The sequence below is a fragment of the Psammomys obesus genome, unplaced genomic scaffold (genome assembly GCF_907164565.1).
Source record: "Psammomys obesus unplaced genomic scaffold, mPsaObe1.curated_primary_1811, whole genome shotgun sequence".
Classification (NCBI taxonomy): domain Eukaryota; kingdom Metazoa; phylum Chordata; class Mammalia; order Rodentia; family Muridae; genus Psammomys; species Psammomys obesus.
In genome coordinates this window covers 5010824-5033180 of record NW_026588752.1, presented here as the reverse complement: position 1 = coordinate 5033180, position 22357 = coordinate 5010824, and the positions used below count along the sequence as shown (strand labels likewise).

General features: G+C 41.5%; 1 protein-coding gene across 1 annotated transcript in view; it reads right to left on the bottom strand.

Annotated features, from left to right (window-relative positions):
- Crebbp (CREB binding protein) overlaps positions 1-22308 on the bottom strand; it is a 137494-nt gene extending 115186 nt beyond the window's left edge. The window contains exon 1 of the mRNA XM_055604468.1: positions 22007-22308. Coding sequence (XP_055460443.1) covers positions 22007-22091 — 85 coding nt within the window. The 5' untranslated portion in view covers positions 22092-22308. The remainder of the gene's footprint in view (positions 1-22006) is intronic.
- Positions 22309-22357: the final 49 nt, after the last annotated feature.

Sequence of the window (22357 nt, the reverse complement as noted above, 5' to 3'; positions counted from 1 at the left end):
CTCCCAGAATGCTGGGATCATAGGTATGCCACCACTCCAGGTTGTTTTTTCATTTGTTTGTTTGTTTGAGACAGGGTCTCACAATATACCTCTGGCTGTCCTGGAACTGGATATGTAAACCAGGCTGGCCTTGAACTCACAGAAATCCACATGTCTCTGCCTCTCACGTGCTGAAATTAAAGGTGTATACCACCACGCCCAGCTTTTTATTCTGAACAGTTATCTATATAAAGTTTCAGCTCTCAGAGCAACTGCTCTGTTAGAGACCAACTCCACTGTGATAGGCAGTGGCCTCCTTCCCCAGCCTACTTAGACTGCCCCGCTTAAATGACTGGCCAGGTTTATTTCAGTCTTTGATAAGTCATGCTACAGGAGGATCCATCCAGAGGCTCTCTAAAGTGAAAACCTGCCTAGTAAGTCCTTAAATATTTACATTACACACACACTAAAACTAGAGGAAACCAGGCAAGGGATTTATTGAAATCCACAGGGGAAAAAAAGTGCAAAACCTTAGAAAGTATAGTGTAAGTGACAGAAAAAAAGATCTAGTTTTTAAATTGTGCTTCAAGAGATTGGCAAAATAGCTCATTGGGTAATTGTTGCCAAGCCTGACAAACTGAATTTGCTCCCCAGAACCCACACGATACACACACACACACACACACACACACACACACACACACACACACACAAAATAGATAAATAATTTTTAAAAAAATTAATGCACTTTAAATTCAGGCATAGTGACTGATACCTAAAATCCCAGCTGGGATTTTACACAGAAAGTACCAGGGTAGCCTGGGTTAGAGAGTAAGACCCTGCCTCAAAATAAAGAAAAAAGAAAAAAAATCAAGAATTATTTGGCTTGGAAAGGATAAAATCCATTTTATATGACTAATAGCAAAATGTGAGCATTTTATTGTTTTCTTAAATGTACTTCGTGACCACTCTGCACTAGATAACAGAAAAGCTTGTTTCTTCACTGAACACTTGTTTTTTAACTTTCCACTTAAAGAATTCAAGACAAGCAAGGTATAATAACACAAGCCTACAATGTAATACTATAAGGAGATGGAAGCAAGAGAATCTTCAGTTCAAGACCAGCCTGGATTACCTTGTCACAGAACAAATAAAACTTAGACCAAAACCAATTAATCTGAATGTTCTTTGACATGCCCTAAACCAGCAAGTCCTAGAAACCAACTTCCCACGGTAATTCTGTAGACTTAACAGTCATAGGAAAATGCCACTCAACTACTCAAACAGCTTGTGCTCACTACCTCCCTCAGCCTTACGAAAGAGAAAAACCTTCATAAATACAAGGATGGTACAGAAGGCAGCTGACACAGCAGCAGGCCACCAGATCTTAACAGTCCATGACTTAGAAGCTCCTGCCGGTTACCTTAACTGTTATGGAACAGGAACAGGAAGAAGGGGCTCATGGTTTTCTGCCAGTGTGGCTGGAAGAAATCAACCCCCACTCCCCCAGGAAATACTACCAGCCGCCTGCCCACACTACAACCCAACCAATTGCTGGGGGGAAAGGATTATCCTGTCAAGAACAGTCCTGGAAGAAAAGGAATGTGGGTGCTCAGCCACAACTGGACCCCTGCAGAAGCAAACACTTAGATCCAGACGCTTGCCTGGCCATCTCAGACTCTGCAGCCACATATCAACATAAGCAAGCAGACATCAGTGGGCCAAGTCTTTAGGCCAACAGCTGTGAGTTTCAGAAAAAGCAGGTAGCAACATCAACTCAGGAGAAAAAGATGAACATGTCCTGGAAGTCAAACGAATTTAGACCTTACAATATAGAAGTTTACATGGGTTATTGAATGTCCAAAACAGAAAATCAATACATTAAGTACAAAAATACTCCATTAAAAACAGGGGGTGTCTCTGTGGTATAGAGCCTTTGCCTAGTTTGTGAAAGGCCTTCCTTGGGTTCAATTCCCAACACTACACTAATAACAACAGCAATAGTAAATGAGTAAATATATACATAAGAAACTATAATTGGGTATGATGTTTTGGATTGTAATCCCAGCACCAGGAGGCTAAGTAAAGACTGCTCCAAGTTCCACAAAAGCTTGTGTCTCAGAAAATCCCTTGTCCTGGAAAAATTAAAAGGCACAAAAGAAAGGAAAATTGTCAACTGAAGCACCTGAATATTGAGCCATGTGTGTTAGCTAATGCCTATAATCCCTCAGCATTAAGGGCTGAAACAGGAGGATCACCAAAAGTTCAAGGACAGCCTGAGCTATATAAAGCCATGTCTAAAACCTAAAAAAAGAAAAAAAAAATTATTAACTACTAGACTATGTTAACAAATATACATACACCACTTAGAGACATTTACACTGAGCATATATGTGCTGTTTTTAAGGCTTTAAGACTTCATCAACATCCATGCTTTTGGAGAAAATATCTGATGAAATCAAAATGACAGAAACAGCAAGACAGCTCAGGAGGTAGAGGTGCTTGCCACACACACCTGACAATCGAAGATCAACTCCCAGTATCCACATGAGTGGGAAAGAGACAACCAACTGCAAAGTTGTCCTTTGACTTCCACATGTTATGACACATGTATACACACACACACACACACACACACACACACACACACACACACACACACACAATTTCAAGTACAAATGCAGGTCAGTAAACTAGCTTAGCAGATAAGGCACGTGCTGCCGTGCCTGACAACCTGAGTTGGATACCTGAAACCGCATATGGTAAAAGAGAAGTGATTTCTACAAGCTGTTCTCTGCCACTCGAAAACTGGCACATGCACACTCATATGTCCATCTACATACACACTACAGACAACAAAACTGTGATTTTAAGAAACTAAGTTTTAAGCCGAGTGTGGTGGCCACACTTTTAATCCCAGCACTCAGGAGGCAGAGGAGGGTGAATCTCTGAGTTTGAGGCCAGCCTAGTTTACCAAGAGTTTCAGGACAGCCAGGGCTACACAGAGAAACCCTGTCTCAAGAAAAGAAGAAAAAAAGGGGGAGGGGGAATTAATTTTTGAAAAGGTGGCTCAATGGGTAAAGATGCCCACAACCAAGGCCATGAACCTAAATTCAATCCCCAGGACACAAGTGGTGAAGGAGAGAACCAAGCCCCAAGAGTTAACCTCTCACCATCCCAAATACCCCTGCCACAAACACAAGTAAATAAATAAATGTTTTTTTATTTAAAAAGAAACCTGAGAAAAAATTACAAATGCACATAGCTTTTAACTAACAATCCCATTCTAGGATCTGACTGCTCTACAGGTTTATTTGCACATTTAACATCACAGGGCTATACATTAAACACTGTAAAAGAACACTATCAGAAATGCCTAAATATCCATCAATGGGAGCACAAATAGAAACACAGGGTGCACAACCGTGTACAAAACAAACTAGCATGGTCAGGATTGAAAACATGAGAAAAGGCGGGGCACCGTGGAGCTCGCCTGTAATCCCAGAACTTGGGGAGGAGAGGCAGGTGCATCTTTGTGAGTCTGAGGCCAGCCTGGTTTACAAAGCGAGTCCTGGACAGCCAGGGCTACACAGTGAAACCCTGTCTCAAGGAGAAAGAAAAAGAAAGAAAGAAGAAAAAGGAAAAGGTGAGAAGATGGAAGGAATCAAGCACTGCCTGTTCACTCTGTCACTGGGGAGATCCGAGGCTTGTTAAATACTAGTGTTAATAGTTAGGGAAACTGGTATTTCTAAGGTAGTCTCCTCACTGTAGGCTATTCAGGCCCAAGTAGTCACCTTCAACACCTATGATCATAAACAGAATGGCTCCAGGTGCTCCAGATTTCAGCTGAACTTTGCTGTTAAGAGAATAAAACCTGAAATAGATTAAAATATTTTTTTCATATAGGTTTAAAATCATGGAAAAGGAGGAAAAAAACTACTTTAGGTATGTACTAGTTTTATTTTTCTAAATAAATGTTACAATCTGCATGCAACATTTTATATCTAAAGCACAGAACTATAAATATTGCTCAGATATCAGAACTACAAATATTGTCCAGAAATCTGACATCATTAAAAAAAACAATTCAGACACTGGTTCTTTCCAATAATTCATCAGTGAGAAACCACTAATACAAAGATGGGGAATGTAGCAATAGAAGTGGAAACCAAACCTAGAGGCAAAACACAATCACATCTTATCTCTGTCCCACTTTTTGTTGTTGTTGTTTTTCAAAAGAAGGGTTTCTCTGTGTAGCTCTGGCTGTCCTGGACTTGCTTTATAGACCAGGCTGGCCTCGAACTCAAAGTAATTAGCCTGCCTCTGCCTGAGTACTGAGATTACAGGCTTGAGTCACCACCGCCAAGCTTCTGCATATATGTGAATGTGAATGTGAATGTGAGTGTGTGTGTGTGTGTGTGTGTGTGTGTGTGTGTGTGCGCGCGCGCGCGCGCGCGCATGTACATGTAGGTAAACGTGTAGAAGACAAAGGACTTGGTTCTCTCCTCTGGAGGTCTAAACTCAGGTCACCAGGAATGGCTGCTAGCTACTGAGCCATCTCACTGGCCCACCAGACCTTTTTTTTTTTTTTTTTTTTTAAGGAAGTTGAGTGCTTCGAAATAAAGATGTAGTTCAGTAGTAGATTTCCTGCTATGCTCAAGGCCCTGGGCTCAAACTACTGGAATGCAAGCAATGAACCAATTGGTTAACTAACAAATAAGATGTTTTTATTTGGATTTATGTTTTTAAGTGGATTTTTTTTTAAATGCTTTCTGTTAGTGTTTGCAGTCCTGAGGACCAATCCCAGGACTCTGCACTGCTTGACCAATGCTCTACCACCGAAGTACATTGAAACCCTGATTTATTGATTTATTTAAAAAAGAACGCAGAAGAATAAAATGAAAGATAAAAGGCCTCAGAGATCCCTAGTTTAATTTCCTGAAAACAATTTCTAGAGACTGCTTAAACTGTACACACATCATCCTACATCTTTTATCTCTAAAGAATCTTTGTTCCCAATGCTGACTTTTTATTTAATAACTTTCAAATATACCTGCCATCTTCGTTATCCACCCCTCTCTGCAGTAACTAGTCCTCTCCAGATTACCTGGGAGGACAGGGGACTCAACTATACTTCAGAGAGGGCCCTTTTCCTACCAGACTTCTGGGTCAGTTTCAGTGTTTCATGACCTCAAAATTAGTTAACTTAATTCATTAAAAGACCAATGTTAAAATAAGTATTCTCAGAATAACCAAAATTGGTATTCTGTGTAGTGTGGTTGTTAAGCTATAGTTAATCAGTAGTAACAAAGGGTTAGAACCTTAAGCAGAATGTGAGAATGTATGACCTGCCTACAAGGGTTGGGTTTCCTGTTGTTGTTGTTGTTGGTTGGGTTTTCTGTTTGTTTGTCTGTTTATTTGTTTGTTTGTCTTTTCTGGTTTTTCAAGACAGGGTTTTTCTGTATAGCCCTGGCTGTCCTGACTTGCTTTATAGACCAGGCTGTCCTCAAGCTCATAGAGATCCACCTGCCTCTGCCTCCCAAAGTTCTGGGATTACAGAACTTTTTAATACCATACATTTTAATACCAGTGACAAACCGACTAGCTGAGATGATAGGAAATTTCTTCAGTTCTGTCTATTTAACAGTGCAAACACTAAAAGTATTGTGATCTAAGCACAGCAGCAAAACTTCACTGTTAAAATAAGAAGACAGAATTGAGAGCACTGAAGAGATGGTTCAGCAGTACTTATAGCTCTTGCGGAGGACCCAAATTCAGTTCCTACCACCAAAATGTCAGGAAGCTCACAACCACTTACAATTCCAGCTCCACGGGATTCAACACCTTCTTCTGGCTTCCTCAGGTACCCATACACACGAAGATATGCACACATACATAGATAAAAATAAACATTTAAGGGAAAAGGGTGCTGAAGTGATAGCTCATGCAGTTAATAGCATGCACTGTTCTTGCAGAGGACCCAAGCGAGGTTCCCTGCACCAAAGTTTGGCAGCTAACTGTGGCCTCTAACTACAGCTCCAAGGATATCTGTAGCCTCTGGCCTCTGTGGCCAGTGGCACTCCCATGCACACATCCCCTACAAACATACATATTAAAAATAAAATAAATCTTAAAAGATAGAATGAGACCTACTCTTATATTAATACTTCCAATTATTCCAAGATATCCATCAGTCTAAAATGTTCTTACAATAGGTCAGCATGTACAAGGGAGCCACTTTGGGTAATGTGTAAAGAACCCACATTTGTTTAGGGATGCACAGTACAGCTTTAAAAGAGAGAGAAAAGCCTTTAATCCCCGCACTCAGGAGGAGAGGCAGAGAGACCTCAGAGTTCCAGGGCAACTAGGGCTACACAGAGAATCCTGTCTCAAAAGAAGAAGAAGAAGGAGGAAAAAAAAGTTGTAAAATGAAGGAAAAGAAACGGCCAAGGCTGGCGGGCTGTGGGAAAGGCAAGTGACTCCAGAAACAGAAAGGCGTTCATCAAATATTTATTTCAAACACAGAATGTATTACCCATTCAATTTTGAAAGTAATTTTACTAGCGCATGCACATGTGCCGTGTTGTATGTAATATGCGAGGCGTGTGCATGCACTGTGCATGTGTAGGTGCATACTCAACACCTATCGTGTGAACTTTTTTAAAGAAAATTTCCCACCATCTTTTTTTTTTTTTCCCAAGACAGGGTTTCTCTGTGTAGTCCTTACTGTCCTGGACTCACTTTGTAGACCAGGATGGCCTCGAACTCACAGAGATTTGCCTGCCTCTGCCTCCGTTGAGTCCTGGGATCATAGGTATGAGGCACTGTAACTGGCTAAAATTTTCCAGTATCTTAAGAACCCTAGTTCCAAGTCTTATAACGCTTTCAAAGGGTACTGTTCCTCCCCAAAGTGGGGCTAAGATAAAGAAAGCCAACTCCACAGATACGAGCTTTGATGGAAGAATGTAGGCTTGCAGAAAACAAACTGCAATACTTCTTCTTCCCTCAATTACGCTGGACATGGTCAAATTTTCAAACCTGTATTATTCTTTAAACCTTAAAAAAGACAGACCATCAATCTCTGGTCTGATAGTAAAGCTGATATTACAGTGACCTTACCTGGTCTCTAGATATCCAACCAGCTTCCCCAAAACTCACCTTGCAGGGACCTCCTATGTCTTTCCTCTGATAAGTCAGTCCCCCTCACCACCCTGCCTGAGGTATCTAGCTTCAGCTTCTTTAGTCAGAAGCTGACCTACAGGTTTTTTTATATTCATGGCCTACGTTAGTTTTCCAGCATTATTCACAGAGGAAAACGTTGTTATACTGTGGTGTAGGCCCTGGTGATCTAGAGGGACAAGAAAGGCATACATATATATAAATAAAAATAAAATATAACTTTGCAGGGAGGTGGAGAGATGACAAAGGCACTGCTGGGAATTGGCAAACTGCCTAGCCACACACTCAATTCTGTTCCACCAGGCAAGAACAGCTTTTGGACCAAGGTTATCACTATGACCCGGCCAAGTGTTATGTCTCTACCCCTCACAAATAAACACAACCAGCACTGAAATATTTGTTGGATAAAAGAAAGAAGTGGTGGAGGTGAGACTGGAGGGCAGGCCTGACCAACTCCCTGAGGGCAAGACCACACCATCTATGTCCATCATCTCAAAAGCCACTGGAGGCTCCTAAATTGGGATGGCTCAGTAAACAGTCCAAAAACAAAACTGACTTTTTGAAAACTATTAGGGTGCTCAAGGGCTTACATTTCCAGACATTCACACGTGACATTTGTGCTGTTCCCCATGCCCAGAAAAGAACCACCCTCAGGTCTCAGCACACATCACTATCCCCAAGAAGCCTCCCAAGACCCTTCAGAGCAAATTCTGCCCCATCTGGTGTTACAGTCACCCTCTGAGTGCTGTAGCAGCAGACTTCCCCAGCATGAGTACATCCATGAAGGCAGAATCTAGGCCTGTCTTGTCTTTCAAAAATCAACCAGGGCCCACAGCACAGTATGACAACTATTAACCCAGTGAATAACCCTGAAAAATTAACCTAAGCCATAAGTAGTTATTTCTGGAAGTATCCTCCATCTTTAAAAGGACTTTGTCTTTAAATCATAAACATCTTAAAGAAAAATCCAGACAAATGTGAGAAGCAAATGAGCTTAGAGCCGACTGTTAAAAACAATGGCCATTAATCACACGAGGTCATCTACTTAATTTTTTTTCAATAATTTAACATTTAGCCAGGCATTGTCACCTATGCCTGAAATCACAGCACTTGAGAGATAGAGGCAGAAGAATCAGAAGCTCAAGGAAAACCTCAGCTACACAGTGAGTTTGAGGCAAGCCTTAGCTACTAAAAACCCTCTCTCAAACAAACAAAAGTAAATAAATAAGTTAATAAAACTGAATAGTTCTTGCATCAGATTTGTCGTATTTCAGGTACTTAATGGTATGTGTGGGCTTTTCACACCTACTGAGCAGCACTGACCTCTGGATCACCAATATCATCTCAAAAAAAAAAAAAAAAAAAAAAAAAAGCAATGTGCAAACCTCTCTAACTGTTGAGAAGGAATCCTTTCCCCACACTTCAGACACTAAGAATGCCATCACAAAAATTAAAACACTGACTTCTCTTCCTATTATCTGAATGGTCCCTGAAGAGGTTTCATGAAAAAGTCAACTGTAAGCAGGTCATGCTCTACAAAGAACAACTGATCACCCGAGTATAAGACCCTATCAATGGTTTATACCTTTGTTTTTATCTTCAGTATTAGCTGTTTACTAGATTACAAGACTTAATGACACCCAATTACAAGGAAAATTATTCTTTATGCACCATAGCTAAAATATAGAAGAAAATGGAAAAATAATAACCTCCAATGAAAGAACTTCTCATCACAAGAATCTTCAGAAAGAGGACACCCCACAATACTAGAGCTGGATCTGCTCTGACCTCAAGATCCATGGGTGGAAGCAAAGAGAAACCAATGAGGGCACGACTGCACTCCTCTCAAAAAGGCCACTTGACAAGCTATACAGGGAGCCCACAGCCATTCTCCTAATGCTGCTTTTTATAAAAGACAACTTTTACAATTTCTCCTTTTACTCTGCAAGTCCTAACCCATATCAAGCCTTTGCTCTGAAACTGTAACTAGAAACCAGTTCCACTTAATTAATTTTCCAATAAAGAGCAGATCAAGTAAAGTGAGCCACACAATTGCTTGTTTAGTAGCAGTTCCAAATCTTAGCTCTCAATTCATTCTTTCTATAAACTGGAGGTGAAACTGCATTAGGCCATGGTATCGGAAGTGAAACAAGACAAGACAGCAACTTCCTATACTGTCCTAGCGAGAAGCTACAGGGTTTAGGTCTGGGGCAAGGTCTCATCCCTGTATCAATAACTTCAGTCCTCACTGGCCCCAAGAGTAATGTTTACTATTTTCTCAATTAATTAAACAATAATAGCTGCCTCAAATGGTTATATGCCAAACTCCAAAAGAGCCTGATAAACACAAAGCTAATCAAACTGAGCAAAAGTAGAATACTGAAACGGGAGACTCCCTTTTAGAGAGATCTCTGCCCCACGCCCTTTGTCCTCAAGACTCCACAGGAAGCCTCTGGCCCCAGTCACAGAGCTGCTGAGCTGGGAGCTAAACTTCCATGTCCACTGAGCCCAAGCCAGGGCTTCCTCCAGAGCATATTCGGCTGGCTCCCAGTATAAAAAGCTCTGACATTTCCTTCAACTCTGAGTCATGCTTAGAAGGTTCTACTTTTAATCAGGTGACAAATACTCAAAATATTTTAATCCAAAAGAACTGGGTCAAGCTTTCATAGTCCATAACTATCAACGCAATCCCTACTTATTGATAGTTTTCTAAAGCTCCTGAGTGTCATCATTCAACTCATAATCAAACACTGAAATCTATTCAATTCTATCTAAATGCTACCCCTGCCTTCTACATAGGTTATCATAAAGAACAACCTAACTTTCTGCTGTTTCACTGGCTATGCTAACTACAAAGTTAAAACATGCAAGGGGATGCTGACAAATGACCCAGCAATTGACGGCACCTGCAGCCAAACCTGATGACCCCGGTTCATTCCATGGGACCATGTAACACAGAAAGACAAAACTCCCATGTGTTCTCTGACCTCCACACAAGTGTCATGGCACACTTGCAACTCCCACACACTCACAGACAACTTCACATACACAAAATACTCAAATAAGTAAACATGGGTAGGTGGTAGTGAAAAGGGGAAATTTTTCTATTATAAAAATAATTATAGGGGCTGGAGAGATTGACTCAGAGGTTAAGAGCACTGTTTGTTCTTCCAAAGGACCCAGGTTCAAATCCCAGCACCCACAGGGCAGCTCACAACTGTAACTCCAGTTCCAGGTGATCTGACACCCTCACACCAATACACATGAAATAAAATTAAGTAAAATAATTATATTACTGCAGAATGTATAGCCCCATTAAGCAGACCATTCTCTGTATTACAGACTGAATTCAGGACATTAATTCAGTACAGCTCTAAGAAGAAATACCTTGTGTACACGTTGTGGCTATACACAACAAGGCACAGGTGAAGAATGGCAAATTAAGAGATCCTCAAACAGTAACAGATGAGACTCTTAAGGGATGGAAGAAGATTTCACTGCTGGGTTTTACTATTCTTAGCAATGCTTCAACTAAATATTCTTTTTGATTAATAGAAACAAAACACGAGGGGAAATGTCACTAGAGATAATATTCAAGTATTTCTTAACAGTAGGTTTTAATAGGAATTCAGCTGTTAGACACAGTACTCAAAAACAGACTTGCTACCTGAGGGAACCAGAAAACACCCCAATAGTTTTTCAAAGACAGCAACAGTCCTTTATACTGTTTAGAAACTTTTAAAAGGGAGAGGGTACTTTGCTTACTTCTAAACCTTGCACACTCTGTCTCTCTGTGTATAAGTACCCTGGGTTAGGACCATTCAAGGTTTAATCTCATCAGTAAGCCGAAGAGCACCCATGCAGGGCTCTTAGAGGACCACCCTGGGGAAGCAGAACATTCAAAACCCCCCACAGTTATCAGTACAATGGTTCACATTTCAGTAAAGTGAGAGGTTTGTTTTGTTTTATATTTTGTTTTGTTTCCTGAAGACTAAGCTTGAGACTAATAAGAAGGCATGATCCCTTTCCCAGTTAAAGTGAGAGCTGTGGACAGGACACGGCAGATCTGACAGATATATTCCAAGAAGAAAGCAGGTGAGGGCCATCCCCAACCTCAAATTGTACTACAGAGCTTAGTAATAAAAACAGCATGGTACTGGCACAAAAACAGACTTATTGATCAATGGAATTGAACTGTAAATCCATATACTGATGGACACCTGCTTTTTTATAAAGAAGCCAGAAGTAAGCACTGGAAAGGGCAGCATCTTTTAACAAATAGTGCTGGTCAACCTGGAAGGCTGCAAGTGTAAGGATCCAAACAGTTTCGTTACTTACCATCCTGAACAAAACTCAACTCCAAATGGACCAAAGACTTCAATATAAAACCAGATACACTGAGCCTGACAGATGAGAAAGTGAGGAATAGCCTTGAACATGCTGGCACATGAAAAGATTTTCTGAACAGAACACCATTAGCACTCACAACAAGGGGAACAATTAAGAAACGGGACCTGATACAACTGAAAAGCTTCTGCATGGCAAAAGACACTATCATCCAAAGTGGCAGCCTACAGAATAGGGAAAGGTTTCTACCAACTACACATCCAAGAGAAGGCATATACAGGGTACAGATCTAACAAAGAATTTTCAAAAGAAACTCAAATGCCTGAGAAGCACTTTAAAAAAATGTTCAACATCTACAGTCATCAGAGAAATGCAAATCAGTACTGAGGTTTCATTTTTACACCTGTAAGAATGGCTAAGATCAATCAATAAAGTAAAACAGCTTATGGTGGCAAGGATATGGAGTAAGAGGAACATTCAAGCACTGCTGGTGAGACTACAAACTTGTACAACCACTATGGAAATCAGTGTGGCAGTTCCTCAGGAAGATGGGACTCAATCTGCTTCAAGATCCAGCTGTACCACTCTTGGGCATATACCTAAAGGATGCTTCATCCTACCACAAAGACACTTGCTCAACCATGTTCATTACTGCTCTATCCATAACAGTCAGAAATTGGAAACACCCTGAATGTCGCTCAACAAATGACTGGATAAAATAAAGAAAATGTGGGACATTTACACAACAGAATATTACTCAGCCATTTAAAAATAAAATAAAATCATGAACTTTTCAAGTAAATAAATGGCACTAGAAAAATTCATCCTGAGTGAGGTAACCAAACCCAGAAAGACATATATGGTACGTATTCATTTATATGTGAATACTTGCCACTAAGTCAATGATAACTAAACTACAATTCATAGAACCACAAAGGTTAGATATAGAGTAAGAAACTCTATCTCCCTAGGAAAGGGAAATAAAATACAGGGCTGTGAATGGATGGGGAGGGGGGCTGGAAAGGGAAGGAAGAGGGGATGAGAGAAGAAATAAGGGGAGAGAAAACAAGAATTAAGGACAATTTGAGGAAGTATGGAGACCTTATACAGTAGAGGCATATTATACACATACATAACAGACACATATATATGCACACATATACACATGTGAGCTAAATAAAAAGATGAAATAAATAAATAAATGAAAAGATGGGGGAAACAGAGTCACCAAATGGAGCTTCCAGTACCAGGAATGGGTTATACTGAACTGCTGGTCAAAGGAGTTCCATGAGAATCCCCAAACGCTGGCTGTTGCCAAGACTATAGGTTGTTCTCCACAAAATGACTACAAGGTTCTATTGCTGACAACACCTATAGCTCACTGAACATGGAGAAGTCAAGCTGGTGCCTACATAGAGCCTTCACCCCTACATGCTAGTATTTTAGGTACAGAAAGGTACAAAAGGAAAACTGTAAACACCAACTCAGGCACAAACCCTTCAATCTACAATGGTGTCCTGCCTGCAAAGCATGCTAATGCAATGGTGGCACAAAGCTTGTAGGAGTAACCAACCAATACCTACTTTGACTTAAGATCTCCTCCAAGAACCTGAGACAAGACAGCCCAGGGACCTAGAGTAAAAGCAAATACTACTGTTCTACTGAAAGAATGTAGCAATAAAATGGCTCCTATGCACTGTGACTATACTCATAGGTCAGTGCCTTGCTCAGCCATCAGAGAAGCTTCCTCCTGCAACAGATGGGAACAATACAGAGGCCTACAACCAGACATTATATAGATCGAGACACCTTTTAACACTCAGCCCTAAATGGGATTATCTCCATCAAATCCCTCTCCTCAGGTCTCAAGAAACCCTGTGACAGAGGAAGCAAAAAGACTATGAGGGCCAGAGGGGATGGAAAGCACCAAAGAAACAATGCCCTCTAAATCAACAGTATCAGTGCACACATGAACTCAGTGACTGAAGCAGCAGGCACAGGGCCTGCACCAGTCCTTTGGATCTATGTTATGGCTTCCAGTTTAGTGCTTTTATGGTATTCCTGAATGTGGGAACAAGAGGGTCTATGTCTCTTTTCTTTTTGTTTTGTCCTCTGATGTGTTAATTTTTGCTTAATCTTACATTTTATTATTTTATTATCCCTTGGACTCCTGATTCTCTTTCGTTCTTTCTTTCTTTCTCTCCCTCTTTCTTGTTTTTGTTTTTTGTTTGTTTGTGTTTCTAGACAGGGTTTCTCTGTGTAGCCTTGGCCATCCTGGACTGGCTTTGTAGACCAGGCTGGCCTCAAACACACAGAGATCCACCCTGCCTCTGCCCCCCAGAGTGCTGGGATCACAGGTATGCATCACCAGGCCGGGCTGCCAGGTTGTTTTCTAAGGAGACAGAAAGAAGGTGGATCCAGATGACAGGGGAGGTAAAGGAACTGGAGGAGAGGGAAGGTAAACCATAATCAGGATATATTATGTGAGGAAGGAAAAACTCTACTTTCAATAAAAGGGGGGAAAGGGATAGGTAAACGGGGGCCAGGTATAGTAGCACACACCTTTACTCCCAGCAGATTTGGGAGGCAGCGGCAAGTGGAACACTGTACGATTGAGGCTGCCCTCAATTAATTCGTCGACAGCCAGGGCTACACAGAAACCCTGTCTCAAAAAACAAAAACAAAACAAGAGTGGGTGAAGGGCAAAGGTATATATACTAACGTCCTGGTTCAGAGGGTATGCGGAGAAGAATGAAGGCTTCTGAGAGACATCTGGGAGCAACCAGAAGATGAATTACAGAAGAGCTATCTATGTGTACTGTGATATCCAGGATGAAAAGACTATTATGGCCAGGGTCCTATTTCCAGCCCTGAAGACTGGGAAAACAGCTAGGCTTCCCCAACTGACAGATTAGCACTCTGGTACAGCAGGAAAAGCCAGAGAAACAAAAGTTGGAAAGACCACCAAACCATTGGCCCCACTTCAGCTCTTGGGAGTCTACATACTGAGATGTTCAGTATGAACAGTAGGAACTAAATACACCCTCTTTGGGTGCACTTTCACTTAATTGCATTTTGCATTCTTTTCTTAGTTTTACCTCAGAGTTTGAGTGAACAGTTTTAAGCCACTGAAAGGCATCAAGCAAAACCTTCTGTAAAACATTAACTGGTATCTCAGATTGAACTTTAAGGCAAACAGTAATAAAGAACAGAATAGAATCATATACTCGAGACTTATGAAATCCATGAAGTGTCTCAAAATTATCAAGAGTTTACAGAACACATAAGTTTTTAGAATTTTAAATTTTCATACTGATCATGTTTTCAGTTTTTAAAAACAAAGTGAAGGGGCTGGGAGATAGGTTAGCAAGCTGTTTTTCCAAAGGACCGGGGTTCAATTCCCAGCACCCACACAGCAGCTAACAACCATCTATTACTCTGGTTCCAGGTGATTTGAGGGCCTCTTCTGAACTCCAAGGGTAATGCACAAACATGGTACAGGCAAAACACATAAAATATAAACAATTATTAAATTTAAAAAGTGAAAATGGAGACAATAGTGCTGATTACAGAATTCTGGTTATATATCCAGTGAAGATATACCATGAACATAGCTACATATGGGCATCTGTGATAACAATTAATGGTCTAATCAAATTAGCGTTCCCAGGAAATTCTCAGAGGACAAGGCACATCCACATACCCTGGAGGATACACTGCCAGCTCCTGTTCATTGAGCATTCCTCCAAACCAAGCATTTTCCAGATATTACCTCAGATAATACTGTAATGAAAATATAACCATCATCCATTTTACAGATGAGAAAACTGAGGTAAGAGAGTTAAAATCTGATCAGAGCTCACCAGCTAGGTTATCAACGATCAGACTATCTAAATGTAACTAACAAAATTAAGAATGGAAAGAAGGTACCCAAAGAATGGTGACAGTGTAAAAACAAAATCTTGGGAGAAAACTAGAGCATTTTCAAGGACAAAAACTGTATATTCTCTTACTTTTTGCCTTAAAGGCCTACTGGGCAAGTAAGCCTCCTTATGCTGTGTTCAGTGCCAGCAGGGCAATTGTGGGAAACCTATACCACAACCTGCCTATACCACGGAGCCGTTCACCATCTAGTTTCACAGATGCTGAGGACCTGAGGTGACAAAGTAGCAGGGAAAAGAATGCTATCGGCTACTGGAGTAATCAAGAAGCAAAATGGCCAGCCACCTTAATGAAGTTACCTGGCTTTTTGCCAAATGTACCTGATTTTTAATATAGTATATAAAGCTATTACAGAAAAACAAAAACTTGAGAGAGCGAGCCTTCTACTATGAAGTGCTCATCCTACCCTGCCTACTGATCACTGTCCGGGCCACTTGCAAGTCTCAGAAAACTTGTGTTCCTGCCATGCCCAGCTGAGAGAGCCACAGCCAACCAGTACTCCCAAATGGGTACTTAGACCATAAGTCCCATACCACTCAAATCATCAAGCTGTGGCTCAAGGGAAAATTCTCTGGATGTCAATTCTTACATTGAAGTTTAAGAGGAGAAAGCCATTTCCACATTCTATCTGTGGCTGCGTTCTTGCCAAAATGGCAGAGTAGACTGGTTAGAGCAAGAGACCAGATCCACCACAGAACCAGAATATGCCTCTCTGGCCCTTCACAGAAGTTACTACTGATTCGTCATCACATAGAGGAGTGGGGCACTCCGGTGCTAATGAGCTGTGGTACCGATTCAAAGTTCAGCACTCACCTCTGAAGGCTTATAATGCCCACCAGCACAAGCTCTGAGAGGCTGACAACAAAATTCCTTGGCTAGAACTAACCTCAATGGAGCACAAAACCTTTAAAAAAAAAAATTTTTTTTTTAAATTTACATTTTGTTTAGTTGTTCAAGACAGGGTTTCTCTGTGTAGCCCTGGCTGTCCTGGAACTCCCTCTCCAGCCCTAGCCTTTTTTTCCCTTTTGAGAAAACAATTTCTTGAAATATACACCAAGTGTTGACCTAAGTCAGATGAAGAGGTAACGCCCTCATTAATGAACTCCAAAAGCTAAAGTAACAAGCTTTCCTAGTCTTTACAAACCCCACAATAAGATACTTCATTTTAACAATGGGAGACATATTAGCTACCCCATTTTAAAATATTTTGTTTTCAAACATGAAGTAAAAACACTAAAAATCAGCATTTACAAAGCCCTAAGTAATGGGGTACTTTGAGAGCCAACCACAACGGCAGAAGTTACAGGTGTGAAACGACTGGCTTACAACCTAAGCATCAATTTCCAACTGTAGAAACAAAGCCTCGGGTCCTTTATAAGTCATTTTCAGTTACATTTAAGAGTTACAGAATCACGTGGAGTACAGTGGGGCATATCTGTAATTCCAACAATTCAGGAGGTAGCAGCAAAAAAGCATCAGGAATTCATGGCCAGTCTAAACTATATGAAATCCTGTCTCAACAAAAAAATAATAGTAATTACAGAACCCCCATCTTTTGATTTACCACTATGATACCATTGGTGTGATTCACAATTACACTGTCTTTTCTGAAGAGCTACTAGTGCAACTCGTTCCTGCTCCCAAAAAGTTTGTATTTTCATGACAAGATATAGTCATGAAGAGTCCTACCTCTATGAAAACCTTTACTTTCTATTTAGTCAAGACAAAAATAAAGTAAAATAAGAAACATAAATTATAAATTTTCTAAAAAGCACTACTCGTGTGTGTATGGGTGTATGAGAGAGAGAGAGACAGACAGACAGACAGACAGATAGACAGACTAGGACCTGCTTATATTACAAGCTTGCCCAGAACTCATGCTCCTAAGCTAGACCCAACTGCCTTAGACTCCAGAGTGCTAGAGTTACAGGTGTGCCACAGGCCTACACAGGTCTTCCCTCACCAGCTGAAGTGAATGCTACTGAGACCTGGCAAATACCACTGTCTGTAAGCCAAGGAATGTTTGTTTTATGTGTATGGGTATTTTGCCTGCATGTGTATCTGTGTAGCATGTGCATGCAGTGTCTACCAAGTCCAGATCCCCTGGAACTGGAGTCACAGCTGTCATGTGGGTGCTGGGAACTGAACCACGCACGCACGCACGCACACACACATACTGTTTTTTTGAGACAAGGTTTCTCTGCTTAGCCATAGACCAGGCTGGTGTAAACTCACAGAGATCCACCTCCTCTGCCTCCTAACTGCATGCAATAGCACTGCCTGGCACCAGGTAAATTTATACATTTATAAATTCCTAGGACACTCATTTTTTTTCAAATACTTTTTTATTACATTTATTTATTGTGTATGTGTACATGTATGTACGTGGGCATGAACATGTCATGACCCACGTATGAAGGTCAGAGGACAACGTGCAGGAGTCACAGCTCTCTCCTTCCACTGTGTGCAGGACTGGGATCAAACTCAAGTTCTCAGGCTTGGTGGCAAGCACCTTTACATGCTGAGCCATGTCACCTGAATCTAGGACTTTTAACCATCTAGATGTGGTTCTATCTGTTGCTCTGGAGACAATCCCCCTTAAGTCACAGGTCCTCATCTAGATTCTCTTCATCTGCTGCTGAGCTGGCTTAGAGAAGAGCACAGGGATACATAAAGGACTACACACAATGAAGATTTCCATTCAGCAATAAAAGATGTAGGTGGCTAATCAAATTTACCACAAGCTTTCTTCCAATACACTTCTCTACTGAATTTAAAGAGATTTGTGACTATTTAGAAGGCTGAGGCAGGAGGCTCACTAGAGTCTAGGAGTTGAGGCAAGGCCTCAACTACATAGTAAGACTCTGACTCTTGAAAAGTTAACTTTTTGCTAGTGATCACATTTCTATAATCCCAGCTACCACTCAGAAGGCTGTGGCTGGAGAATCACAAGTCTGAGGGCAGCCTAGGATATAGAGTCAATTTGATGTTAGTCTTGAATACATCAGCTTGTCTCAAATATATATATATATATATATACACACACACATATATATATACACACATACACATATAAAATGTTATTTTTTTAAAGGCACAGACATTATAAAATACAAACACAAAGATTTGGGACCACAGCATGGGCTAAAATATACCTGTGTTCAATTTTCAAAAATCAAATTTAAAACTTCATAAAGTATTTTATTTTGTGTGTATGTGAGAGAGAGATGCAAGTGGTACATGCCATGTCACAACCTAAAGGTCAGAGGACAACTTTGTGGAGTCAGTTCTCTCTTCCACCTTTATATGGGTTCTGGGGACCCAACTCAGACCACCAGACTTAAATCGCAAACACCTTTCTTTACTCACTGTGCTATCTTGCTGGCCCTAACACTTTTTAAGTGGTATATTTGTTATACACAAATTTTACCATAAAGTTTCCCAAATTACTAAGTGCGATAACTTACACCTATAATACTAGTACTTAAAAGGCTGAGGCAAAGCCACACCACTTTACTCCCAGCAAATGGGAGAAAGAGGCAGGTGGATCTCCGTGAGTTCAAGGCCAGCCAGGTCTACATAGCAAGCCCAAGACAGGCAGGGTTTGATACACAGAGAAATCCTGTCTCTAAAACAAAACAAAACAAAACAAAACAAAACAAAACAAAAGGCTGAGGCAGGAAGATCCAGAGTTCACTGCCAGCTGGGGGTACACACAGTGAATTCCAAGACAGTATGAACTAATCAGCAATACTCTACCTCAAAAAACAAAAAACAAAACCTTAACAACTTTCATGAATGTATGAACTGCCGAATATATATGTTAAAAAAATTAAAAAAAAAAAAAAAAAGCTAATACTTGCCTGAATATTTTTTCCTCCCTGGTGTTAAAAGATACTGTATTAAGCTATTTTAAGCAGTAAGTGAAAGTTTCTAAAACACACAACCACTGGTAACACAAAGTCCCCCACTTCTCATAAAGTGCTTAATGCTTCAACATAGAAAAAGAAAACAGTACTTCGCCAACATCAGGTATCATCTGACCCTATGCCACTCCAGAGCTGCCTATAGTGAAGTGAAAAGTAGTTTCTCTTTCTTGCAATCCTCCTCTGGGCACCTTCCCTCTTCCTCTGTGTGCTCTCCCCCATCTTAAGTGACAAAGGCGTTCATCACTCAGAGACTGCCTGGCCCCTAGTGGAGTGGCTTATGCATACATGGACACTCCCCTTGGTGAACTCCAAGTAGGCTAGATAGGCTCCTCAACATCAAGGGCACTCTCTTCTCTTCCCACTACCCTCCCTAATAACACAACTAAAATGCACTTGATGTTTTCACAAGACAGTCCCCAAAGATGTGGCCTATATCACATAGTTCAAGTAGTTGCTGTTTCTCAATGTCTAGAGCTCTCTGCTCCCTCTCCTACCATCAAATTTGATCTTGTGCTCTGAACACACAGCTTGCCTACTTGCAGTCCAATTTTCTCTTGGAGACTTGAGATACAACCCCTCACTAAAACAAGATTCAGTTTCTCAATAATGTTATCCTTCTGTCTCTGTTCCAGGTGTCAGTGCTTTAAATATATTTAACAAATACTTCAGCCATTTGTGTTTAACTTACATCTCTAAGATCTAGCTATCCTGTTACTAGATCTTAGATAACAGTTATTCTTGACTCAATTTCACTGTATTTAATGTGTTCAAGAGTGGCTCCATGCTCAGCAGCCCACCGTAAACCCTCAAGACATGTGCATTTCATGTAACCAGAGACTCAAATATGACTGCCATCTTATTCTTTTGATCATCTAAATCAGAATCATTAGAAACTAAATCTAACTATTTTTTTTTTGTTTCATGTTTGGAAATGTGAAAGTACGCCTGTGAGTTTCCCGGGTAAAAATTGGAAAGGAGACAAAGTGGTTAATTGGGGAAAAGCCTTTCTGATAAGTTCTGCTCTGATTAGCAGCACATTAAGTAAATATCTGACCACCCAGTAACATAAGCTACAGCAAAAGAAAAAGAAAACAATCTTTTGGGTTCCATCTTGTAAACAGCTGGATGTATAAAATACTATAGGTCTTTTTGTTGCCATGTTATTAATTTGCCCCACTTCTAAGAAAAAAATCTACAAAACCTCACTCAATAATAACAAAGCTGAAGTCTTCCCATTCCCAGTGTCAGAGGACAAGCTTCAGGACTGAACTCCTAGTACAATCTACATTCACATGATTACAGTTCAAACATGGCAAGACCATTAAAGCAAGGGGGCTCTCTTCCGCAGGAGGGCACTTAAACCATTGTTTCCACATTTCTCATGTCAATAAGCACACTTTTATAAAAATATGCGTCAAACAACTTGTCATTTACAAAGGAAAGTACTACTAGTGACTTTTCTCTATCTGCAAATCATTTACTCCTTCCCACTACTGAACAAATTTTAAGTCAACAAAAATCTCCTGAAAAATGAGGGAGGAAGAACAATCACCCCTCATTTCTACATTAAATATTATTACACATCTCCTTTTATGTCTGGATTCCAGGAACATTATTCAATTGAAGCCACAAAATCTAAGTTTTGCTTCAACGGCAAAAAATATTTTTTAATACACTTGAGTAAAGTCAGAGAAAGAGTTCCACAACTTTACATCTGTGTCTAGCGCCAATCTGCAGGCAGCAACATAATCTGATTTGGACCCATTCATCAGAAACTGATTTTCAGATGCTGCTACTACAAGAAAAACGTACTGAAGAAATGCTGGCTGCGCGGAGCCGGCATTGTTCGAAGTAGCGCACAAGTTTGTATTAGAAGAACTTCAAAGAGGAAATCCAAATAATTGGCAATGTTACCACAGAGCTGTCCAGAAGAACTCTGAATTTCTGAATGAACAGAAAACTCTTGGGCACCTGACACGATCACCTAAGAAAGTTTGCAGGGAAGCTATTTAGTGAGTCGGAGAAAAGATTTAGACTGCTTTTTTGTTTCCTGAAAAATTTAAAGCTCTACAGTACTTAATCTTAATTTTTCATCCCACTGTAAAACCAGCCCAAACTCAAAGGCAGACGGGAGCCCAAACGTACTTTAAAAGACTGCTAGCTTTCCTTAAGGTTACGTACGTAAATGAAAGACACCTCAGTAACTTTGATGACATCTCGCAAATGAAGTTTGGGGTTTTGGAAAAAAAAAAAAAAATACTGGGTGATGAAAAAAAAAAAAAAAAGAATCAAGAGTTTCAAAACCACTAAGCGTTTTCCCAAGCAACACATTCCAAGAAACTTCAGTCGCAACTCCCAGCCGACGGCAGCTGTGTCCGCGACTGCACCGCCTGGAGCCGGGGGTCGGACCCTCAAGCCCTCAGCCCCGGTCGGTCTCCTCTCCACCCACCCTCCGAGGTCCCCTCCGCTGTCACCGCGGCTGGCCACGCGTTCGGACACTCGGCCGCGCCCCCGCTTTACTTCTCCCCGACGGGGAAGCGCGGCCCGAGGCCCGAAACAGTCTCCCGCCGCCGCGGCCCCCGCTCCCCCCCGGCCGCGGCCCCTGACAGCGAGCCCGGCCCCAGCCTCACCTGTGCTGTCATTCGCGGAGAAGCCGGGCGAGCTGAGTTTGGCTCGTTTGGGGTTGGGCGGTCCGTCCAGCAAGTTCTCGGCCATCTTCACCTGCTCGCGGAAACAGCCCTGAGCGCGGGCGGCGCGACGCGGCCCGGACGGGGGTCGGGCCGGCGGCTGCGAGCGGGCGAGCCAGCGAGGAGCGAGCGCAGGAGCGCGGGCCGGGCCGCGGAGGGCGCAGGCCGGGTGGGGGAGGCGGCGGCCAAATCTCAGCCTCAGCAACAGCGCCCCGCAGCGCTCACCGCCCGCCCCCGGCCGCCGCCGTCGCCGGCCGCGGCCCCCTCATCCCCTGCCCGCCTCCCGAGCGCGAC